Raw genomic sequence first — 18987 nt, forward strand, 5'->3', positions numbered from 1 at the left:
TATGCAATCGAGCATGTCTGCATGTGTCATACTAGTGGCAGTTAAGGGCAAAAAGCTATGCTGGGCACTCAAAGAAGCCAATAGGGACATAAGGCAGAAAGTGCTTCTTTGCATAATGCATTATTCACTTGTGGAACTCACTGCCACATGAAGCAGAGATGGCCAACTGGCTTTCAATAGGAAGAATTAAACTCACTTATGGAGGGTGATTACATCAATGGCCTTGAGCTATCTAAACAGAACACTACAGCGTAGCTCTGAGTATCACATGCTGGGGACAGATAACAGAGAAGGCTGTATCTTAACATTTTTATTGGAATTATATGAACCTGCCTTTCACCAAATCTGATAGCATTGATCAATATTGTCAATGCTAACTGGGTACAGCTCTCCAGGGCCTTACAGAAGGGCTATAGCTCAGTGGTAGAGCGCCTGTCCCTTACGCAGACAGTCCCAGGTTCAAATCCCAACATAGCATTTTTCCAGTGACTGTTTGCTAGTGTCTCTCTTATGTCCTTTTAAAAAAAGGACATAAGAGAGACACTTACGTGAGCCGCTTTAGGATAGGGAGCTACCTTCTCATGTCTGTTGCAATGTAAACTGCTCTGTAAACTTTTCTGTGGAAAAGCAGTACGTAGATATTTAGAGCAATACAGCGTCCAACTTCTCTGGCAGGGCAGGGAAAGACCTTTCTCTGTCCAAAACCTGAGAGATCCACTGCCAATCAGTGAAGACAATGATGAACTAGATCAGGCAGCTTCAGCTGTTCATTTGGCCAGGATCTTTCCCAGCCCTACTTGGAGATGCTACCAGGAATTGAACCTAGGGCTTTCCTGCATGCAAAGCAAGTGCTCTACATGCAACCAATGGCCCTTCTGTTAATTCTGGGCCACCTAACCTGATCCAACAAAGTCATTCTTATTACGCTATCTAAAAACCTGCCAGAGGGACTACGATATGCCTGCCTGCTCACCCACTCACCACACATACCTCTTTTTGCACCTCACTCTTAATAGAGGAAATCTTTATCTTCATGTCTTCCAAATCATGGTCAGGCATAGCATGGACATGTGGGCATGACTCTGACTCCTCAGGGGATGGGAATACCAGCTCAGCCAATGGCACATACCACTTGTACTCATATTGTTGGTGCTTCCTGCGGAGGGAGCAGAGCCATCAGTACAGTGACACATGCAGTGTATGCTCCAGAAATCTAGTTTGGCAACACCCTGTGTTGTGTATGCTTAGATAACTGTATCCTTAAATACCCTCTGGTCAGCATTCGTTATGATTTACACGCTTGCATGTACATGCATTCCAAAATGACACTGTAGGTATGCATCTTGTTCTTTCATTTGTTCTCAAAGAGAAGATGCAATTTAGGGAGAAGCACTGCGATTACACGGTACATTATCTCCACACCTGTGAGGGCTACAGCTTACCTTTGTTTACAAGGTGCAAGGTGCCCTTGTACCCTGTTGTACCCTTGTACCCTGTTGTACCCTGTTGTACCACAAGGTACAAAGGCCGAAAGGTGCAGCCAATAGTTGTTAAGATGAAATGGCTTTTTATAGAACAAATGTAGACAAATTCATGGGTGACAAACATATCAAGGTATAGTAGGCATGTATTATATTGGAACTCTCATGAAGAGTTTGCTTTTGAGGGGGACAAACAAATGGAACAGCAGTCACCAATTTCACATTCTACTTTGGAGCTTCTAGAGCAGCGGTCCCCAAATTTTTTAGTGCTGCGACCCACCTCGTGCTTCAATGCTTTGACTCAATGCCCAGTGCTGCACCAAAAAGCCTTACTTGCAGTCCCTGGGAGGCTGCTTCTGGATTGCGCTGAACCATGACGCACTCCCTTGGCCTCTGTGGGTCTCAGAATGCCTCCTGGATGGAACAGGAAGATGTGGAAGCAAACCTAAACTTGTGGAAGCAAACTGGAAGTAGCTTCCAGAGATATTCTGAGACCCACAGAGGCCAGAAGCAGCCTATGGGGTCTCCAAGTAAGGCTTTCTGGTGCAGCATGGGGCACTGGGTTGCAACCCACCGCACATTAGCACAGTTTGGGAAAAGCTAGAGGCATGTAGCTGGCTGCTGTTGGAAACAGGATGCTAAACTTTGCAGACCTTGGGTCTGATCCAGCAAAGCTATTTCTATGTTTGCAAATGCCAAGGATATTCATTTTAAGAAATGCACGTGACCTTGGAAAGGCCAACAAGGTGAGTGCCATAGGCACACAGAGCTGGAAAGGACAGGATTCACTGCTAGACTAGGAGTCCTTCACTCCAGATGTGGTGGGGGGGAAAATGGAAGGAAAGTCACACAAATGTCAAGATTGCCACCCCATCGACTATTCTCCCCTACCCATCCCAGGTAGTGGCTTTCCATGCATCTCACCCCACTGCTGTTTTCTTCAGCTTGGCACAAAGGAGCATATCCGTGAAGAGAAAGACATGGCGCAGCTTGCGGGACCCCTCAGCCAGTTCGACCAAGAAGCCATCTTTGACCAGCTGCCGGGTCTGCAGCCAAGGAGGAGACAGAAGGAGGGAGAGTATGCGCACACACATAGAATGAGGTACAGAGAATGCCTAGTTTTCCCCCAGAAATACACAAGACCAGCAAGTTACAGTGGAAAGTGTGGCCCAGGTTGAAATCCCTGCTCAGCTGCGGAACTCAAAAAAAGATGAAACTCAGTGTGAATGTTCTTACGATGACACAGCCTATTTGGAAGTAATTCAGTCCCAATATACTACCTTCAGCGTCAAGGTACAAAAAACAAAACAAAATCCCTCTTTCGTTTTCGGGTTTGCGTTTAGCTCAGGCTGAATAAAAACTGAGTTTTAAAAAATTGGATTTTAACATTTAAAATTTTTGTTTCTAAATTCTTTACTACAAGACATTTCTCTTTTAACATAACTAAATAAAATGAATTCTAAACTCAATGAAAACACATAAAACTTTTTAATGGCTGCTTTCTTTCAAAAGAAAACTGGGGAGAGGACCTTTAATTTGTCATCATACAGCACAAATGCTTGTGTCTTTATACTATGACCTGATGCTGGGGTGGGAGGGTCCAGGGACTAGCAAGTCATCACAGGCACTACAACCCAGGTAATCTCACCAACATCATTCACTGAGCTCAGGTGGAGGATCTTTCACTTCTATTTTTATGCCCAACTTCTGTAATGGGTTCTGTTCTGAAATTAATATTTATGATTCAACCAAACAATATGAATGTTGACTTTCCATCTCATGAAGAAACAATATTGTACCAGTAATGACCATTCCTTGCTTCCGGAAAGTTCTGGGCATTTGTTTCAGTCAAACCTTATGCACTTCAATTTAAGGTTCACTGTATTCAGTGGAATTTGCTTCCAAATAACTGCAGGTAGGATTGAAGTCTCCACTTTCAATTAAATGATTTTGCATAGTATCTTTTCAACATGTGTACATTCCTTCTCCATAAGCATGAAGCATGAAGGCAGCATGGCCACATACTTTGATTTATGTCTTTAGGTTACACAAGATGTTCTAACTGGTTGCTCTACAGATTAGAGTACTGTACATCCCTGACAAGGAAACACAGGAATTTTAATATGGGAAACTTGATTTAAATAAATCTAGGAAGGATTGTACGAATATATGAATGATTAGGTCTATTGAGAGCTATGGGAGCAAAAATCAATGCCCTTGGGCAATATTGTTTTAGATACAGTTGCTAGGGGACATGTGGTGGAGAGAAGCTCTGGCTTTATGGCCTTTTTGTAGGGTTCCTGAAGGCATGTGGCTGGCCACTCTTGATAACAGAGTGCTGGGCTAGACCCCACTTTGGCCTGACCCAACAAGGCTCTTCTCTTTGTCTCCATTAAAGAAATGCTTTTTGCTGATGCCTGTTTCTGCTGCTATACCAACCACATCCTTTTCGTAACTGCTTACCTCCCCCTTGGGAGTGGTGACAGCTGTCCTGCGGGGGTCAATGTCCTCATTGATGCTGGAGAGGAAGTTCTGGGAGATACGGAGGGCATCCTGGAGCAACGGGTAGTCCGGGTGGTCAGATGGCGTGTGCTTCAACAGATCCTGATTCAAGAGGAGAGGAACAATTCTTCAGTTCATAACCCTGCAGGACAGGCTTGTAAAGTATTATATTTTCGTTTTTTCACAATGTCTGGCAACCTCAGGTACTTTATGAATAAATTATTAATAATAATAATCACAACAGAAGGTGCTGATTGGCTCACATCAGTGAAACTGGAGAACAGCAGCCCCTCTCCCCTGGAATCTGCGAACATATCCCACTGCATGCGCCCACCTTACAGGATTGATGTGAGGATTACTCAGGGACCTCTGGTCAGATACCGACAGGCTAAGGGTTACTGAGGTTTGAATTCATTAAAGCACTATATAAACCAAGCCCACTGCAGCTCAGTAAAAGTTTGTTTTAAAAAGGGCTATTCATACATAACACTAAACGCATATACAGGTGTCTTAACACCATTTGTACATGCTTCGAACATAATGCCATAAAAGGCTTAACCCATTTCTACCCAGCCCACAGGTGTACACATTTGATCCCTGTCATGTATATGCAACGTTGGGCAGAAATGGCTTAAATGGACAGGTTTTGATTATTCAAAGGGGCAAATCCATTTCTTATTTTTGAAGGGGATTACAACACAATTGCACCTGTGCGCACGTGTCAAATTGGCTAGATTTGGAATGTTGGTGTATGTGTCTGTTAACAAGTCATGCAACAAGGACACATTTCCCCCCCCCCATCCCTCATAGGGTTACACTCACATGCAACACAGAAGTGCTTCGGGTCACATGGTTTATTGGCTTATACAGCAACGCTACAAGTTAAAGGGAGAAGAAAAAGAACCTGTGAGAGGCACACAAGTGGCATTCCTACATAGCCACCCCCATTTCCACTCATCTACAATCTCTCCTGGACAACACATAATCCACAGGAGGGCATATTTTTGGTTCCTATCCCAATCAGCAGATACAGGAATGCTAGAGGATGGTGCACAAGACACCTGGTTGGAGACAGGCAATATTTTTTGTTGGACGGCAATGCGATAAACACAGTTTGCCTACAACATTCAGGCAACATTTCTCTTGTCTCACTGATCATCTCTGATCAAAGCCAGTTTTTGAAACACTATAAAATGGGTACAACTCGAGATCAAAGAGTCAAGACGCCTGACGTTTATTGTGTTATTCAGTAAGAGGCTTAACTGGTCCCTCCTCTAAGAAAAAAATTCTCACAGCTGAGGGGACAATTCTGCACAGATCATAGAATAGGGTTGAAGGGTGCCCACAAGGTCATCTAGTCCAATCCCCTGTCTGTAGCAGGAAATCTTCCTAGAGCATCTTCAGCAGGTACCTGTTGAACCTCTGTCTGAAATTCCCCAGTGAGGGAGAATCTACCACCAGTCTAGCTCTAGTATCAGAAAGCAAGCCACAGTGAATAGAAAAGAGCCCAATGAGTGTACAGTTCAGGCCCCTTCACTTGCATACCCATTTTGATACAAAAACTTCCCCCTCCACTCCCCATTTTAGACATGCAGAGGGCAGGCACGTGAAGAAAAAAATGCAGCTGCCTTATCACATCTCTAAGTTTCATCCTATTTAACAGATGGCCAGTCTGGATGACACTTGTATCACCCAAACTGGCCACATTCATTAACTGTTGTGCGCACTCACAAAAGTGCAGGCAGTTCTTGCCCCTCCCCTCACTTCTGAGAAAATTTGGGGCTTTTAGTGCAAGTATAGGAGTGGTTCAGATGAACTTCACTAATACAGGAAAAGTATCCAGATTTCCCCAAACAGGAGGGGAAGTGCCAGGACCATGTGTGATTCATGAGTGCGCATGGCAATAAACCATGGGGCCAGTTCAAGTGATAGAAGTGTGAGTGAGAAGTAGCTGTGTAAAAGTCTTGAAAGATGGGCACAAGTTTGTTCCCCTTTTGTGCCAACAGTGCTGTGAGCCTCCCCAACCAAGCCTGACAAGGGGGAAATGGTGGGGGAAGAGAGGGAGGGAGGTGTCAAGCATCTGAAATAAATTATGCATTTAAACTTTAGTCTCCTTGCTACCTCAGATCTCTTCTTGTTTATGGAAGTATAGTAAAAGATTCCCTTCACTGCTTGGCCTGACAACACAATACATCAAACAGTCACGCACATGCAAGCACTGAGTTTCAGTTCACTCTGAAGTGGCTACTTCTCTGGAATTCCCCATTACATCTTTCTTTCTTCCAAGCAAGTCTGCTAAGGCCACCAGTGAAGGGCAGCAAGAAGAATTCTCCCTTAAGACTGCCCAGCCTCTTTTGGGGGAGAAATCACCTCGTCAATGATGACTCAAAGCAGAAAATCAAAATGCTGACCTTCCTCCATAGTCCCAAATATATAATAATGAGCTAAACAGACCCTTTCCTGCCCTCTAGATGTCCCCCCAAATCTGCTACTCAAGGCAAGGATGTTTCCCTAAGCCTAATGCTGAGGTCAGACTGTTGTCCCAGGCCATTTGCAAGATAGCTGAGTGTGTGCTGTGAGAAAGTAGGTATTTCAATTCTCACATTTGCCCAGACACAAACTGGATTTCCCCCTTTCATTTCAAAACCACTTCCCCAATCTCAAACGAACAAAGCCTTGTTCTGGTCTGGACAAAAATAAGAAAACATATGCCCTCCCAACCCTTCATATTGTCATTGCATCAATGCTGACCAGCACACAAAATCCATCTTTAACCCCCTGCCACACATACAGCAAGAAAGGCAATTGATGAGAAGGAGTATGACAGAGGCAGTTTGTGGGGAAAAAGAGGGAACCCAAGAATTATTAGCCTCAGGAACATCCACTAGGAATATGTTCTGGACAAGCCCCCATTTATGGGTGCTGAACAAAGGCCCACATTTCAATGGGGCTTGTATATGAGATGCTACCTTGAGACTGGGTCTATCAAAACTAGTCAGACCCTCCTTCCGCACAAGATACTATGGCTCTTGAGGCAGAAGATCTAGATGGGGCCTCAATATACAGACTAAGTAATGAACAAATGTGATGCCCATTAATGCACCCCAAAATCTGGTTACTGAGATGAGCCATCTGTAATTATAAGGCTGGCCGCCACCACTACCCTGTATTCAAAGGAAGATGCACCTCCACAGGATGCGATGATGTCAGATGGAAGAGAGCAAGGAGGCTGGAATAAAGCACTTTATAAGGTCACATATTCAAAAGAGCACTAAAGAATTCCCAACCTTTTTTGGGGGGAGGGCAAAATGTCAGAGCCTTGGCACTGAGAAAAAGACAATGGTGAAAGGCAGGTGCAGACACACCCACCTCACTGTCATAGCTACCTTGCCTCTCCAGCCTAGGCTAGCATCTCTAAGTTAGTCCCTCCATTGTCATGGTTACAAGGCCTGGGGACATCCTGCAGAACTGAACATTTGAGGTGACAATGGTGGGATGCTTCCCCAAACCAATGAATAGGACAGAGGGGAAGTTAGACTAGGCAGATGAAGGAAATGGAGACAAAGCATGACAGCAAGCAAAAGATCGCACACCCCCTTCCTCACAGGTTGTGGGACAAGGAATTGAATGTCCAATGCAACCTCAAACGTCCATTAAAAAGACCACAAAAACGTTTGCCAACTCAGGATGCGAGCGAAGTTACTGCTGAACAGGAGCAGATTGGAATACGGACACAAAACAACAATCTCCACTAGGATTCCTTGTTACTTGCCAACCCCAAAGCCCTTGGTAGCCCCCATAGTTCCCAGGGGCGTTGTCCCCTCATTTCTCCCTCAGTGGCAGCTAAACCACTCTTCACAAGGAGAAAAACTATGAGCGAACGCCCAGCCTTGGGACGCTCAAGAACAAAGAAATTACCAAGTTGAAGCACTGAAGCACAGCGCTATGGAAAGGAGAGACCCTTTGGAGCCATGCTCAGAAAAGACACCTCCAAACCTCCCCTTAAAGTGGAGCAGATAGAGACAAAGCCTTGGATCCCTTCCTCTTCCTCCCCCATAGCATCCCAGGGATGGTTGGAACCTGAAGGGTCACAACGGAGCAGTTAAAATCCTCGCAAACCACCCTAGCAAAAAAAGCTCTCAGACTCCTGAACAGTCAAAGCAACACCCCCACTTGTTAAGGGATATCATTCCTGCCCACCAGCTCTAATGAAAAAAAGGGGCAGGGATTGCCCTGCACAATCCCACCGTAGGTACAGTTACAGCAAAAACGAATGATGAGTAGTATCTCCATGGCAGCCCCTTCTCTGCACAGCCATCGCTACCGGCTTCATCAGCGGACGAAGGCAGCCGGCAGCCGAGAGCAGTGGCTGTCGGTGTGATCTACAAAGCTAGCAGGAGGAGGGAAGGGGGCGTGAGGGGCTGTCAGACGTTGCTAGCATCCTAAAGAGGTGCAGCAGCCCCCTCCCCTCTCTCTCTCTCTCTCTCTCTCTCTCTCCCTGTACGAACACAAAGGACCATCTCACACACACAATCTTATCCATAATTCATGGAGTGGTCACAGGGGGAGGGGGGAAGAGATGCAGACAAAGGATTGCGAGACACACACCCACTCAGTTTACACACTTGCTCACACACACCTACGAGACAGAACCTATACCTTCCATGGTGACAGAGGTGGGACTCTCTTTGGAATCCTTCGGTCCTTTCACTTTCAGCTCCTGCCATAGGGAAAGTTCTGTTAGAGGCTATTACAGGGAATACGCAAAGGGGTGTTCATTTTTTAGAAATTGATTATTTGTGTGTTTCAATTCCCGTGAACCGAACCCTGTACAACCAGGACTAGTTAATTGCTTGAAAAGAAAGTGCCTCTGAGGATGTGCAAAGAGACAGTTAAGGCCAGCAACCTTTTAGGGTTTTGCAAAAAAAATAATTTTGAGGTGAAAGAGGTTTGACTTTCAAGAAGAACTGAGCCCCCATCTTGAGAAATTAATGGGGGGGGGGGAGGGTTTGTTAATAGAGTGGAGAGAGGATATATATAATTGTTTTTGTTTTTTTAAATTCTGAACTTTCTGACACCATCTATAACCTGTCATGTAAGCAAGTTTTGGTTGTAGCTTCTTTTATAAACTTGAAAAATTGTCAATAAAATATTTTTTAGAGTGGTTTTGTGATGTCTGTATGGTCTACTGTCTGTACTCTAAGGATACCGTCTAGGTTAAGAAGTTCAGCAAAATAAATTGCAGGTGTGTCAGACTGCAAACACACATACATATACCATATTAATTTCTGACATCTGTCCCCTGAAGTCTATGAACTCTTAAGAACATAACATGCTTTTGCTGGATGAGACTAGAGGTCCAAGTATAGAGTGCCTCGTTCTCTCCCCCCCCCCACGCTGACTTCTGAGAAGCTCATGGACCATGGAGGTAATGAACTTCCTCTGCTTGCCTTTAGCATGTGATATTCAAAGGTAGACTGCCTATGAACATGTAGGCTCAATTTTAATTATGCCAGACAAGAGTTACTGCAAGTGTAATTCTCCATGATTTGGCCTTCTTTCCACACCTTTCTCCCTGGAAACTCTCTACTCCAACTCTAGTCTTTAGAAAGAAGATTCAAATTCTTGGCTGAAGTTTTGGTACTTATGCTTCGTGTGTACAAAGTTTTCTCCCCAACAAAAAGCAGGATCAGATCCAAAAAGTAAACACCTGCAGCTTGGCTTATACTGTATAACTTATTTATATCACATTAGGGGCTTTTTGGTGCACACTGGAATAGCCTGAGTCATAATCCAGACATGCACCAAGTATGTGTGTGCCACAACATAACAAACCCAGCACAAAAATTTTAAGGCCAGTAGTATAAATCTCCATTTTATATGCAGCAGAGGTCAGCAGCTACTGGCTCTTGGGCCAGATCAGGTCATCAGGGGTAACAGCTAGTCACCCCAACACTTCTATTACCAACCCCAAAAGTAAAAGAGAGAGCAGCATTTACATCAATGACATTTAGCAGTGGTCCCAATTTGGAATGTAAGCCCCTTGCAGCAGAGACCCATAAGAACAGCCTTGCTGGATCAGGCCATAGGCCCATCTAGTTCAGCTTCCTGTATCTCACAGTGGCCCACCAAATGCCCCATGGAGCACACAAGACAACAAGAGACCTGCATCCTGGTACCCTCTTTTTACATTTGTATTGTGCTGTAAAGAGTCATGTTACTCACAGGATGGCATTGGGCAGGTCACCCTTTCCCCCCTACTGAGTTGGCACAAGGATAAAAAACAGAACAACCCATGTATGCCACCTCTGAGCTCCTTGGAAGAAAGACAACACATGGAATTAATAATAAATACAATTACATTCTCACCTCTGAAATTTTCTGAAACTGGTTGTTACTCTGACTGCATTTTTCTGCTGTCTCCAGTGCAATTTTGTAGTTGTCCACAAAGGCCTTGTACACCCCTAGCTGGCTAGCCTGTGTGAGGAGGAGGAGATGTTAGAAACCTATCACTATTCACTTGTTTATAATGAAGCAATTCTGGCAAATGCAGATACATATTTGTTGGTTATTAATACAACCCACTACATTTGTTTCAAAATATTTCTGCTGTATACACAACACTGTCCACTGTCTTTGAATTAATTTTAATAGCAGAGAAGATTGAGAGCTCAATCCTATCCAATTTTCCAGTGTCAGTGCAGCCGTGCCAATGGGGTGTGAGCTGGGGTGTGAGCTGCATCCTTTTGTGGGGAAAAAGTCACAGAAGCCTCTTCAACATATGGGAACATCTGTTCCCTTATCTCAGGACTGCATTGTGGCTGCACCAATGCTGGAAAGTTGGATAGGATTGGGCCCTCAGCTGCCAGCTGGTGAGATCCTCCTCAATACCCTCCAAATATCAGAGCCCATAAAGAACCTTCCTGAAATGAAAATCCACTAGCACGTAACTAATGAAACAGAAAAAGCTTCCTGTGCTTCCAACACAAAATCTAGTATTGATTAATAAGTAAGGGCCTAATCATATCCAACTTTTCAGGGCCAGTGTAGCGGCATCAGTGGGATGCGAACTGTATCCTTTGGTGGGGAGGCAGTCACAGAGGCCTCCTCAAGGTAAGGGATGTTTGTTCCCTTACCTCGGGGCTGCATTGTGTTTGAACCGGTGCTGGAAAATTGGATAGGATTGGGCTCTCATAACAGTGTTGAAATTTAAGACATATGTAGTTTGTCCTCAGTATCTGCAGGGAATATCATACTCCCTCCCTGTGCATACCAATCCCATGGATGAAGAGGGCCCTCAAAAGGACCTCATGGACATGACCGGAAGTGCCTCCAGTCATGTACAAGAGGTGTTCTGAGGCCCCAAGAGGCTGCAGCCCTGTTTCACCCAAAAAGTGGAGGTGCCTTTCAGAAGCCTCACAAGCCTCACAAGAAGCCTTGTGAGACCTTCTGAGGCACAGGGAGGTCACACATGGTCTCCGTACACCTCAGAAGACCTCCCAGACATGACTTCCAGTTGAGTCAAATCCATGGATCGCAAAATCGTGGATAATGAGAGAAGACCTGTAGTGTTAAGGAAATGATTTTACACACCATTGAGGACAAACCAGTCTGCATCAACAATTTATTTTTCTTTCCTTTGGTAGAAGCTGTTTCCATGCCACCAAAATGGATCACGGTAAACCCATAATAATAAACTAACATTGATATTCTGAAGCCAAATAGCACTTTTCATGACATTAATATTGCAATATGATCCTTTAGGGAAAGCTTTCCCTGCAATCCTCAGAGTGCTCTGGTTCCAATAATTAAAAACATGAAGATGCTCCCATCTCAAAATGAATAGCATGTCCATTTCTGAACAGAAGAGGACCACCAGAGTGCTGTTTGTGGCACCTTCAATAACTAAGAATTTTATTTTGTAGACAATCTGCAAACTCTCTGGTGCCATGCCAAAAACAAAAGAATGGTCACTTTGGACTATAACAGGAGGCTGTGAGATCACCATAGCAACCTATTTGGCCTATCATGACACATACAGAGACACTCCATGAAAACATTATCTCATGTTTCTCTTTGCTTAGTTAAATGCTATGCCCCTAGCCATGGTTAATGACTGGATGCAAAACAGCAGGTTCAAAATGGGTTTGGAAGCCTGCAGCCAAGATATCTGAAAGAACACCTCCTCCCCTATGTACCAATCCATTCCATTGAATTCATCTGAAGGAGCCCACCTGTGTGTGCCACCACTGTTTGAGGCTAGTTTGGTAGCAATGAGGGGAGAGGGCTTTCTCTATGGTGATGCCACAACTTTGGAACTCTCTTCCGAGAGACTGAAGAACTGTTTCCTCCCCAATGACCTTCTGACAGAGGCTGAAGACCGTTTTGTTTAGTTAGCCTTGAGGTTCCCCCCTCCCCAGTAAGCTGTACAGGACCCCTGGACCCATGGTGAGCCAGACTTTGCTCCACCTGAAACCCCCAAAGGCTTCCCCTGGCTTCCCAATGCCTTACACGGCATTAAAAATGTCACTTTCAGTTTCCCTCTAGTGTTTTTTCTGCCTTTTCGGCCATTCCGAAGCCTGCAGAGGCCATGGGCAGACACACACGGACTCTGCAGGCTTCAGAAAGCCCTCTGGAGGCAATGGGATCTTACATGGATACCGAGGTCGCATTTGAATCTTCCTTTTTGTTCTGCTCTCATTTACAAGTGCTTCATTTTTATGCTTTTCTGTCTGAGGTTTTTACTGTTTATTTTATTTTACCGATTGTAAGCCGCCTTGGGAATCTTAGTTTTTAAGAGGAAAAGCAACATATATATCTTTTAAATAAATGGGCTGTAGTTTCAAGCTCACTGTGTTTAAGACAGTTTTTCCACCTCTCCAACTTCTCTGCCAGCAAAATGACTGGCAAGAACTCACTGATATCTTCCTATGCATGCCTGAGGGCAGCAGCACAGGAAAATAATACACTGGGAAATTTACCCATGGTTTAAAAAAAAAAAAATCAGAGTTCAGTGTTACATCTGCCCCAAGACCTCCAATGTTGGTTCTTTACAGAATTAAACAAGGGAGAGATAAAGAAGAAAGGACTGAGTGGAGGCAAGTCTGCTCACCAGCTTCTGGAAGAGATGGCCAAGGATAACACTGCTGTCCCAGTTCTGAACTTTGGGGCAGAGGCTGTCATAGAACTCCTTGTGGATCTCATAGATGTCTTGGATCTTGTAGAAGATGGTCTCAATTTGTTGGATAGTGAGGACAGGCTGGGATGTGGTAGCTGTTGCTTTTAGGGGCTTCATGGGCTGCAGGTAAAAGGAGACAGAAGGAAGAAGTCATCAAGGAGAAAAATGCTACAGCGCTCACTCTTGCAAATCAAATACAGAAGTTACTAGCCCTCCTGTACACATGTACCAGGGGCGGCCAAACCATGGCTTGTGAGCCACATGCAGCTCTTTAACATATAATGTGCAGCTCTCTGAAATATGTTAGCTGAGCTCCTTTTTTGCGCCACAATTATAAAGCTTGAAAATTTCTTGAAAATTAGATTTACCAGGTATAAATTGAGAGTCCATTGGATTTACACAGAAGTTTAATGTTCGTGGTGAGTAAATATATTTAAGAATTTAAATGCTTCTTAAATCCTGTGGCTCTCAAACATCTGAAGTTCATTGTATGTGGCTCTTACGTTAAGCAAGTTTAACCAACCCTGACATATACTAATGATTGGTGGCTTAGTAACAGTCTGAAACTACATTCTTTTCCCGTTTACCAGGTCAAGTCATCTGGAGACAAATCTTACCCATTACAGAAGAGCAAGCAAGTGGTTATTTACAAGCCTGTCCTGCATTTTTGCATGTGAAAGTGTCCGTTTCCCAACTTGTGAAAGCCAGACCCAAGTCACATCTGAGGATTATTGTAAGGATGCTACAGACCGCACTGCCCAACCTCTTACCTCGGTTATGCTGTTGATGAAACGTCGAAGAAGAAATAAGGAATATACAGAAAGGAAAAAACAGATACTTCAATAATCCATATTAGAATAGCAATGGCACCACCTGCAAGGCTTTGTGTAGTCTCTGCAGGATAGATATTGAATTCTCAACCAAGAAAGAGCTGAATTTGCACCTGGCATAAGTTATGCAGATTGAGCACATCTGTAAAATTCATTTTGCATAACTAGCCCTCATTCAGAAATAGTTAGAAAAAAGATGACTTCTTTTATTTAGAAGGGTGTGAAATATTCCCGGTTCCTCCCCCATTCTTGGACATTTCTAATACTGCAGATGACTTTGGGGTGCTGTAGTCTCCCAAAGAGACTGCCTGTCAACCTAGATGCAGGAGCCATTATTTTGGGATGATCTTTTAAGTGGTTTGAAACACCACACAAATAGTCACATGTGACTGGATATAGACTGCTCTCTCTCTCTCTCTCTCAGGAAGCCCAGACAACAATTCCTAGCCAACCCTCCTGCTGTAATTGGCATACGCGCACAAGCTGGGCAGCCAAGTCCATCAAGTCTAGTGTGGGAGATGGAGAAACAGCCAGGTGGTTTTCTTTCATCCAATCAGATAACCCGATGACATCATCAAACCTAAATTTCTTAAAGTCAAAGCACAAGGATGCTTGGGGCATGTTTGGCCAGGTCTGCCATTGCTGGTTCACAGAAGGGACACTCACTCCTCAGTATGTACAGACAACCTAAGCAGGGATGCCAAACTTGTTTCATACAGAGGGACAAAGTTAGCATTCACGGTGCCTGCTGAGGGTCAGAAGTGAAATCATTAAGCAGCAAGTGACATCATTAAGCAGATGATGACCAGAAATAAGCATGTTCTCACATAGAAGATCATTTTTTAAACTCATTTTTTAGCCTTTTTGTGTGCACGTGGCCTGATAGCCCAAAAATGATTTTTTCCTTTAGAATTAGCTGCAAATGACAGAAGGGAAAAAGTAGAAATTTTGTTCATATTTTCAATTATCAAGCTGGGAGAGCCCAATTACAACCGGGGGAGGGGGAAGGGCAAGATGGATAAATTGCTTCCAAGGGCCACATTCAGCCCATGGGCCTTATGTCTGACACCCCTAGCAATAGGGACTGCATTTCTAGACAGACATGTTTAGGGAACTAATTTTGATTTTGCTTACTCTTTTCACATCACACCAACTTCCCCAGTGTCATAACCGGTTCAAATTTTCTGTGTTTTTCTCTTAAGTAGTCCTACCTACTGGGTGTTATTACATCCAATTTTGCCATGCAATCCCTCTGTTTGACAGCAGTTGACAGCAACTGTTACCCTGCACATGCCCAATCTCATCTGATCTTGGAAGCTAAGCAGGGTCAGGCCTGGTTAGTACTTGGATGGGAGACCGCCCGGGAATACTGGGTGCTGTAGGCTTATACCACACTCTTTCGAGACTGAAGGTTGCCAACCAACCCTCTGTCAGCATCCACCCAAGTCCAGGTATTTTTCACCAGCCTGCTTACTATCCTTTCCTCATTTTGTTTAATTCCTTCTTCTTTGGGGTTTTAATAAACTGGCTACATTTTGACTCTTTGCCTGCCTAGCACAGAGTCTAGGGTTTAAAGAACCACTAATAGGTTCTGTGCAAGCTTGGGAGGGAAAACCTTTCCCAGATAGGTTCTTCTCAGCCTGATATCCCAAGCCTGGGATGGTGGCAGTGGAAAGCAGGAAGGGGTGCAATTCCTAATGAGGAATCACTGATAACCTGTTTACACACGAACCCCAAGAAAGTTTAATTGTATATAACCACAGAAATCAGTATGTACACAACACACACTGAATATCATAAAACATTCTGTAAACAAACAGAAATGAACACAGACAGATGCACATGACTGTGTACTGCAATGTATGTTTGTACTCCATTGTGTGCATTCACAGCACAGACCTATGCATGTCTACTCAGAAATAAGTCTTATTGACTTCAGTTGGACTTACTCCCAGGTAACTGTTAACAGAATTCAGTAAGATAGTCAGCAAGATCTACAGATCAGAGCTACTCTTATGTACGATAGATCATACATCACATTGCCAGTGATAATATCCTAAATGGGCAAAGGGACGGATCCACTATCTTTTGAATGTTTGCCAGAGTAAGAAATTACCCCTGACAAAAGTTAAATTCTGATTAAGTCATAAGATAGGGCAAAAAGCTACACTAGGCACAGAAGCCTCTTCCCTTGACTGCTAGAAATCTTATTCAACTCTCTATCTGACATCCAGCATTTTCACAGATAATTGCCAACAATTTTCAAGTCATCCTTGCAGCCAAGAGAACTAGAAACTTGATGTTCTAAAATAGAAAACTGAGATTCTAAGAAAGCTGAACCCCATGCCCCATACCATAATTTAGGGGGATAGACCAAAGTTTATTAGTAAAGAACCTGCTTTGCATGTCAAAGTTCCAGAATTCAATCCCTGACAGCATCACCACTTACGGCTAGGGAAGGACCCTCTGTACGAAACCCTAAAGAGCCGCTACCAGTAGATGTAGACAATACCAAGCCAGAGGGTTCAAAGGTCTGATTCAGCAGGCAACTTCCCATAATCACCTATGACAGTGATGGCTAACCTTTTAGAGACCGAGTGCCCAAACTACAACCCAAAACCCATTTTTTATCACAAAGTGCCAACACAGCCATTTAATCTGAATATTGAGGTTTTAGTTTAGAAAAAACAACTCATACATTAACATCTTTTACCCACTATTACGCGTACTTGTAACCCTTAATGAACTTTTCCTCTAGAAATTTGTCCAATCCCTTCTTCAAGGCATCTAGGCAAGTTGTCATCACTGCTTCCTGTGGCAAAGAGTTCCACAGACTAATTACATGCTGGGTAAAGAACTATTGTCAGGGAGGGGGTGGCTGCAAGACCTTGCCACTGCTCATTTTCTCAAACAAGAAAACATATTTTTTTAAAAAGCCCCACCCACAGAAGTGGGCTCTAAGGCTGCAATCCCAGCCACTCTTTCCTAGGAGTAAGACTCATTGACTCTAATGGGGCTTACTTCTGAGTAGATATGCACAGGAGTGGGCTCCAAAGCTGCAATCCCTTCCACTCTTTCCTGGGAGTAAGCCTCATCAACTCTACTGGGGCTTACTTCTGAGTAGACACGCACAGGTGCAGACTCCAATCCAAGCTTGCAGAACGCGCAAAATTGAAAACGGAAACAAATGTGGGGCAGGTGGGGGTGAAGGGAGAGGAGGGCAGTGGGTGAAGGGAGAGGAGGGAAGCAGCCCACCCTCCCAACACATGGGGCTCGAAAAAAGCCTCCATTTCCTTTAAAGGGACACACAGCTTCAGCACCCCTCCCCAGGCTGCCTGGCTCAGCGCTGCGTGCCGACAGTGACAGCGCTGCGTGCCCTGCCTGGCACGCATGCCATAGGTTCGCCACCACTGACCTATGAATTTCTAAATTCATTCAGGACCACAGTACACACACAGCCCTGACTGTATCCCATAAACTGGGTAAGGCATGTCTCTGCTGGGAAGACATCAGCAATGGGACTCCCAAAGTCCAACCATCCCTGAAAATTCTGTTTCGCAAAAAGACCAAAGGCGAAAACCATTTCCAAAAGCTCAGTTCCCAAGCAGAGCCCCACTTCAGGGAGCTGCTAAGAAGTTTATACCCAGAATTATCATACGCCCACACCTCTACAAGGTTCCCCATTGCACAAAGCTACAGAAAGAGGCACAAGTCCTGCCTCTGCATCCCATAAGGGTGTTACACAAGCTGCATGACTAGTTCCGACTTTGACTTCAAGCTAGAAAGAGGAAGCAGGAGCTATACTTTTCTTTTTCTTTTTTTTCTTTTTTTAACGACACTTTCAAGATGAGGTAATTAAGAGGACATCACAGAAGATGCTACTGCCATCTGGATGTCTGCTGAACCTGTGGGTGACAAAGGTTATAGCGATGGCCACCAGTTATAAGGGCTTTTGGAAAAAGCACTGGTCTCGTCATTAGCTATGATAGCCAAACGGAACCTTCAGATTCTGAGGCAGTGTGAGATGCTGAGGACAGCTCTGTGGGAACTTCCCAGGCACCTGGCTGGCTGCTGGTGGAGAAATGATGCTGAACCTCAGATGTACCTCAGGCTCCATCCAGCAAGGCAATTCTTATGTGTTAAGTCTATCCACAGCGACCCCCCTGAAAGCTAACAACTGAACATTTGTGCCCAGAAATAGTATACAATGGGCCCTTGGTGTCAATGGGGGATCCGTTCTAGGACACGTCCCCCACTGATACCGATTTCCATGGCTAATCAAATTCGCTGTTGGCCCTCATCTCCTACACATGACCAGAAGTGCTTTCGGGTTGCATCCAGGAGGTCCATGAGGCCCTCTAGTCACGGGAGTTGGCACTTTCACTGAGTCAAATCCACAGGTGCAAAACACATGGATAAGGAGGGCCACTGTACCATTCTGGACCATATGAAGAGGATACACAAGAGGCGAAGGTCATCACCTTTGTGTTCTGCTTGTAAGTTTCTCAGAAAGACTTGGCTAGCCGCAGTTGGAACCAGGATGCTGGACTAGATGGAGCTTTGTTCTCATCCTGCAATGCAATTTTTAAATACGTAACTCCACCACTGCTCCTTGATGCCTCTCTACAATCCCCCCCCCCCATTTTGGGATATGCTCAATTCTCCCTTTGACAACCCTTTCCATATTTCCTTCAGTCCCCTCCCTCCCCCAAATACAGGTGTGCGCCACTTAATAATGGGGATATGTTCTCTGATCCCGTTGTTATACAATTAGGTCGTTAAGTGAACGTTCAGCCCAATCTAGTGTCTTTGATGTGTAAACAGACACTCCCTGCCAGACACTAACTGGTTGCATAGGCTACTGGACATAGATTACCTCTTCCTTGCATTAAGAGCCTCTTTGTTGTGTAAACAGAAACTGCTGCAGACTAAGGGAGACCTGGCTGCCTCATTAAGAGGCTCTTTGTTGTGCTTTGACCACCACTGTATAAGCAGT

At 44.5% G+C, this 18987-nt stretch overlaps 1 protein-coding gene and 1 pseudogene across 2 annotated transcripts in view; one reads left to right on the forward strand and one right to left on the reverse strand.

The window, feature by feature from the left end:
- ABR (ABR activator of RhoGEF and GTPase) overlaps positions 1-18987 on the reverse strand; it is a 138338-nt gene that overhangs the window by 51758 nt on the left and 67593 nt on the right. For both annotated transcript variants that reach the window (XM_066634796.1, XM_066634795.1), the window contains 7 exons: positions 13096-13281; positions 10353-10460; positions 8643-8703; positions 4806-4858; positions 3945-4085; positions 2406-2527; positions 991-1156 (listed from right to left, as the gene is read on the reverse strand). In XM_066634796.1, coding sequence (XP_066490893.1) covers positions 991-1156; positions 2406-2527; positions 3945-4085; positions 4806-4858; positions 8643-8703; positions 10353-10460; positions 13096-13281 — 837 coding nt within the window. The remainder of the gene's footprint in view (positions 1-990; positions 1157-2405; positions 2528-3944; positions 4086-4805; positions 4859-8642; positions 8704-10352; positions 10461-13095; positions 13282-18987) is intronic.
- LOC136659870 (5S ribosomal RNA) lies at positions 15257-15376 on the forward strand (annotated as a pseudogene).

Source organism: Tiliqua scincoides, chromosome 8, assembly GCF_035046505.1.
Source record: "Tiliqua scincoides isolate rTilSci1 chromosome 8, rTilSci1.hap2, whole genome shotgun sequence".
Classification (NCBI taxonomy): domain Eukaryota; kingdom Metazoa; phylum Chordata; class Lepidosauria; order Squamata; family Scincidae; genus Tiliqua; species Tiliqua scincoides.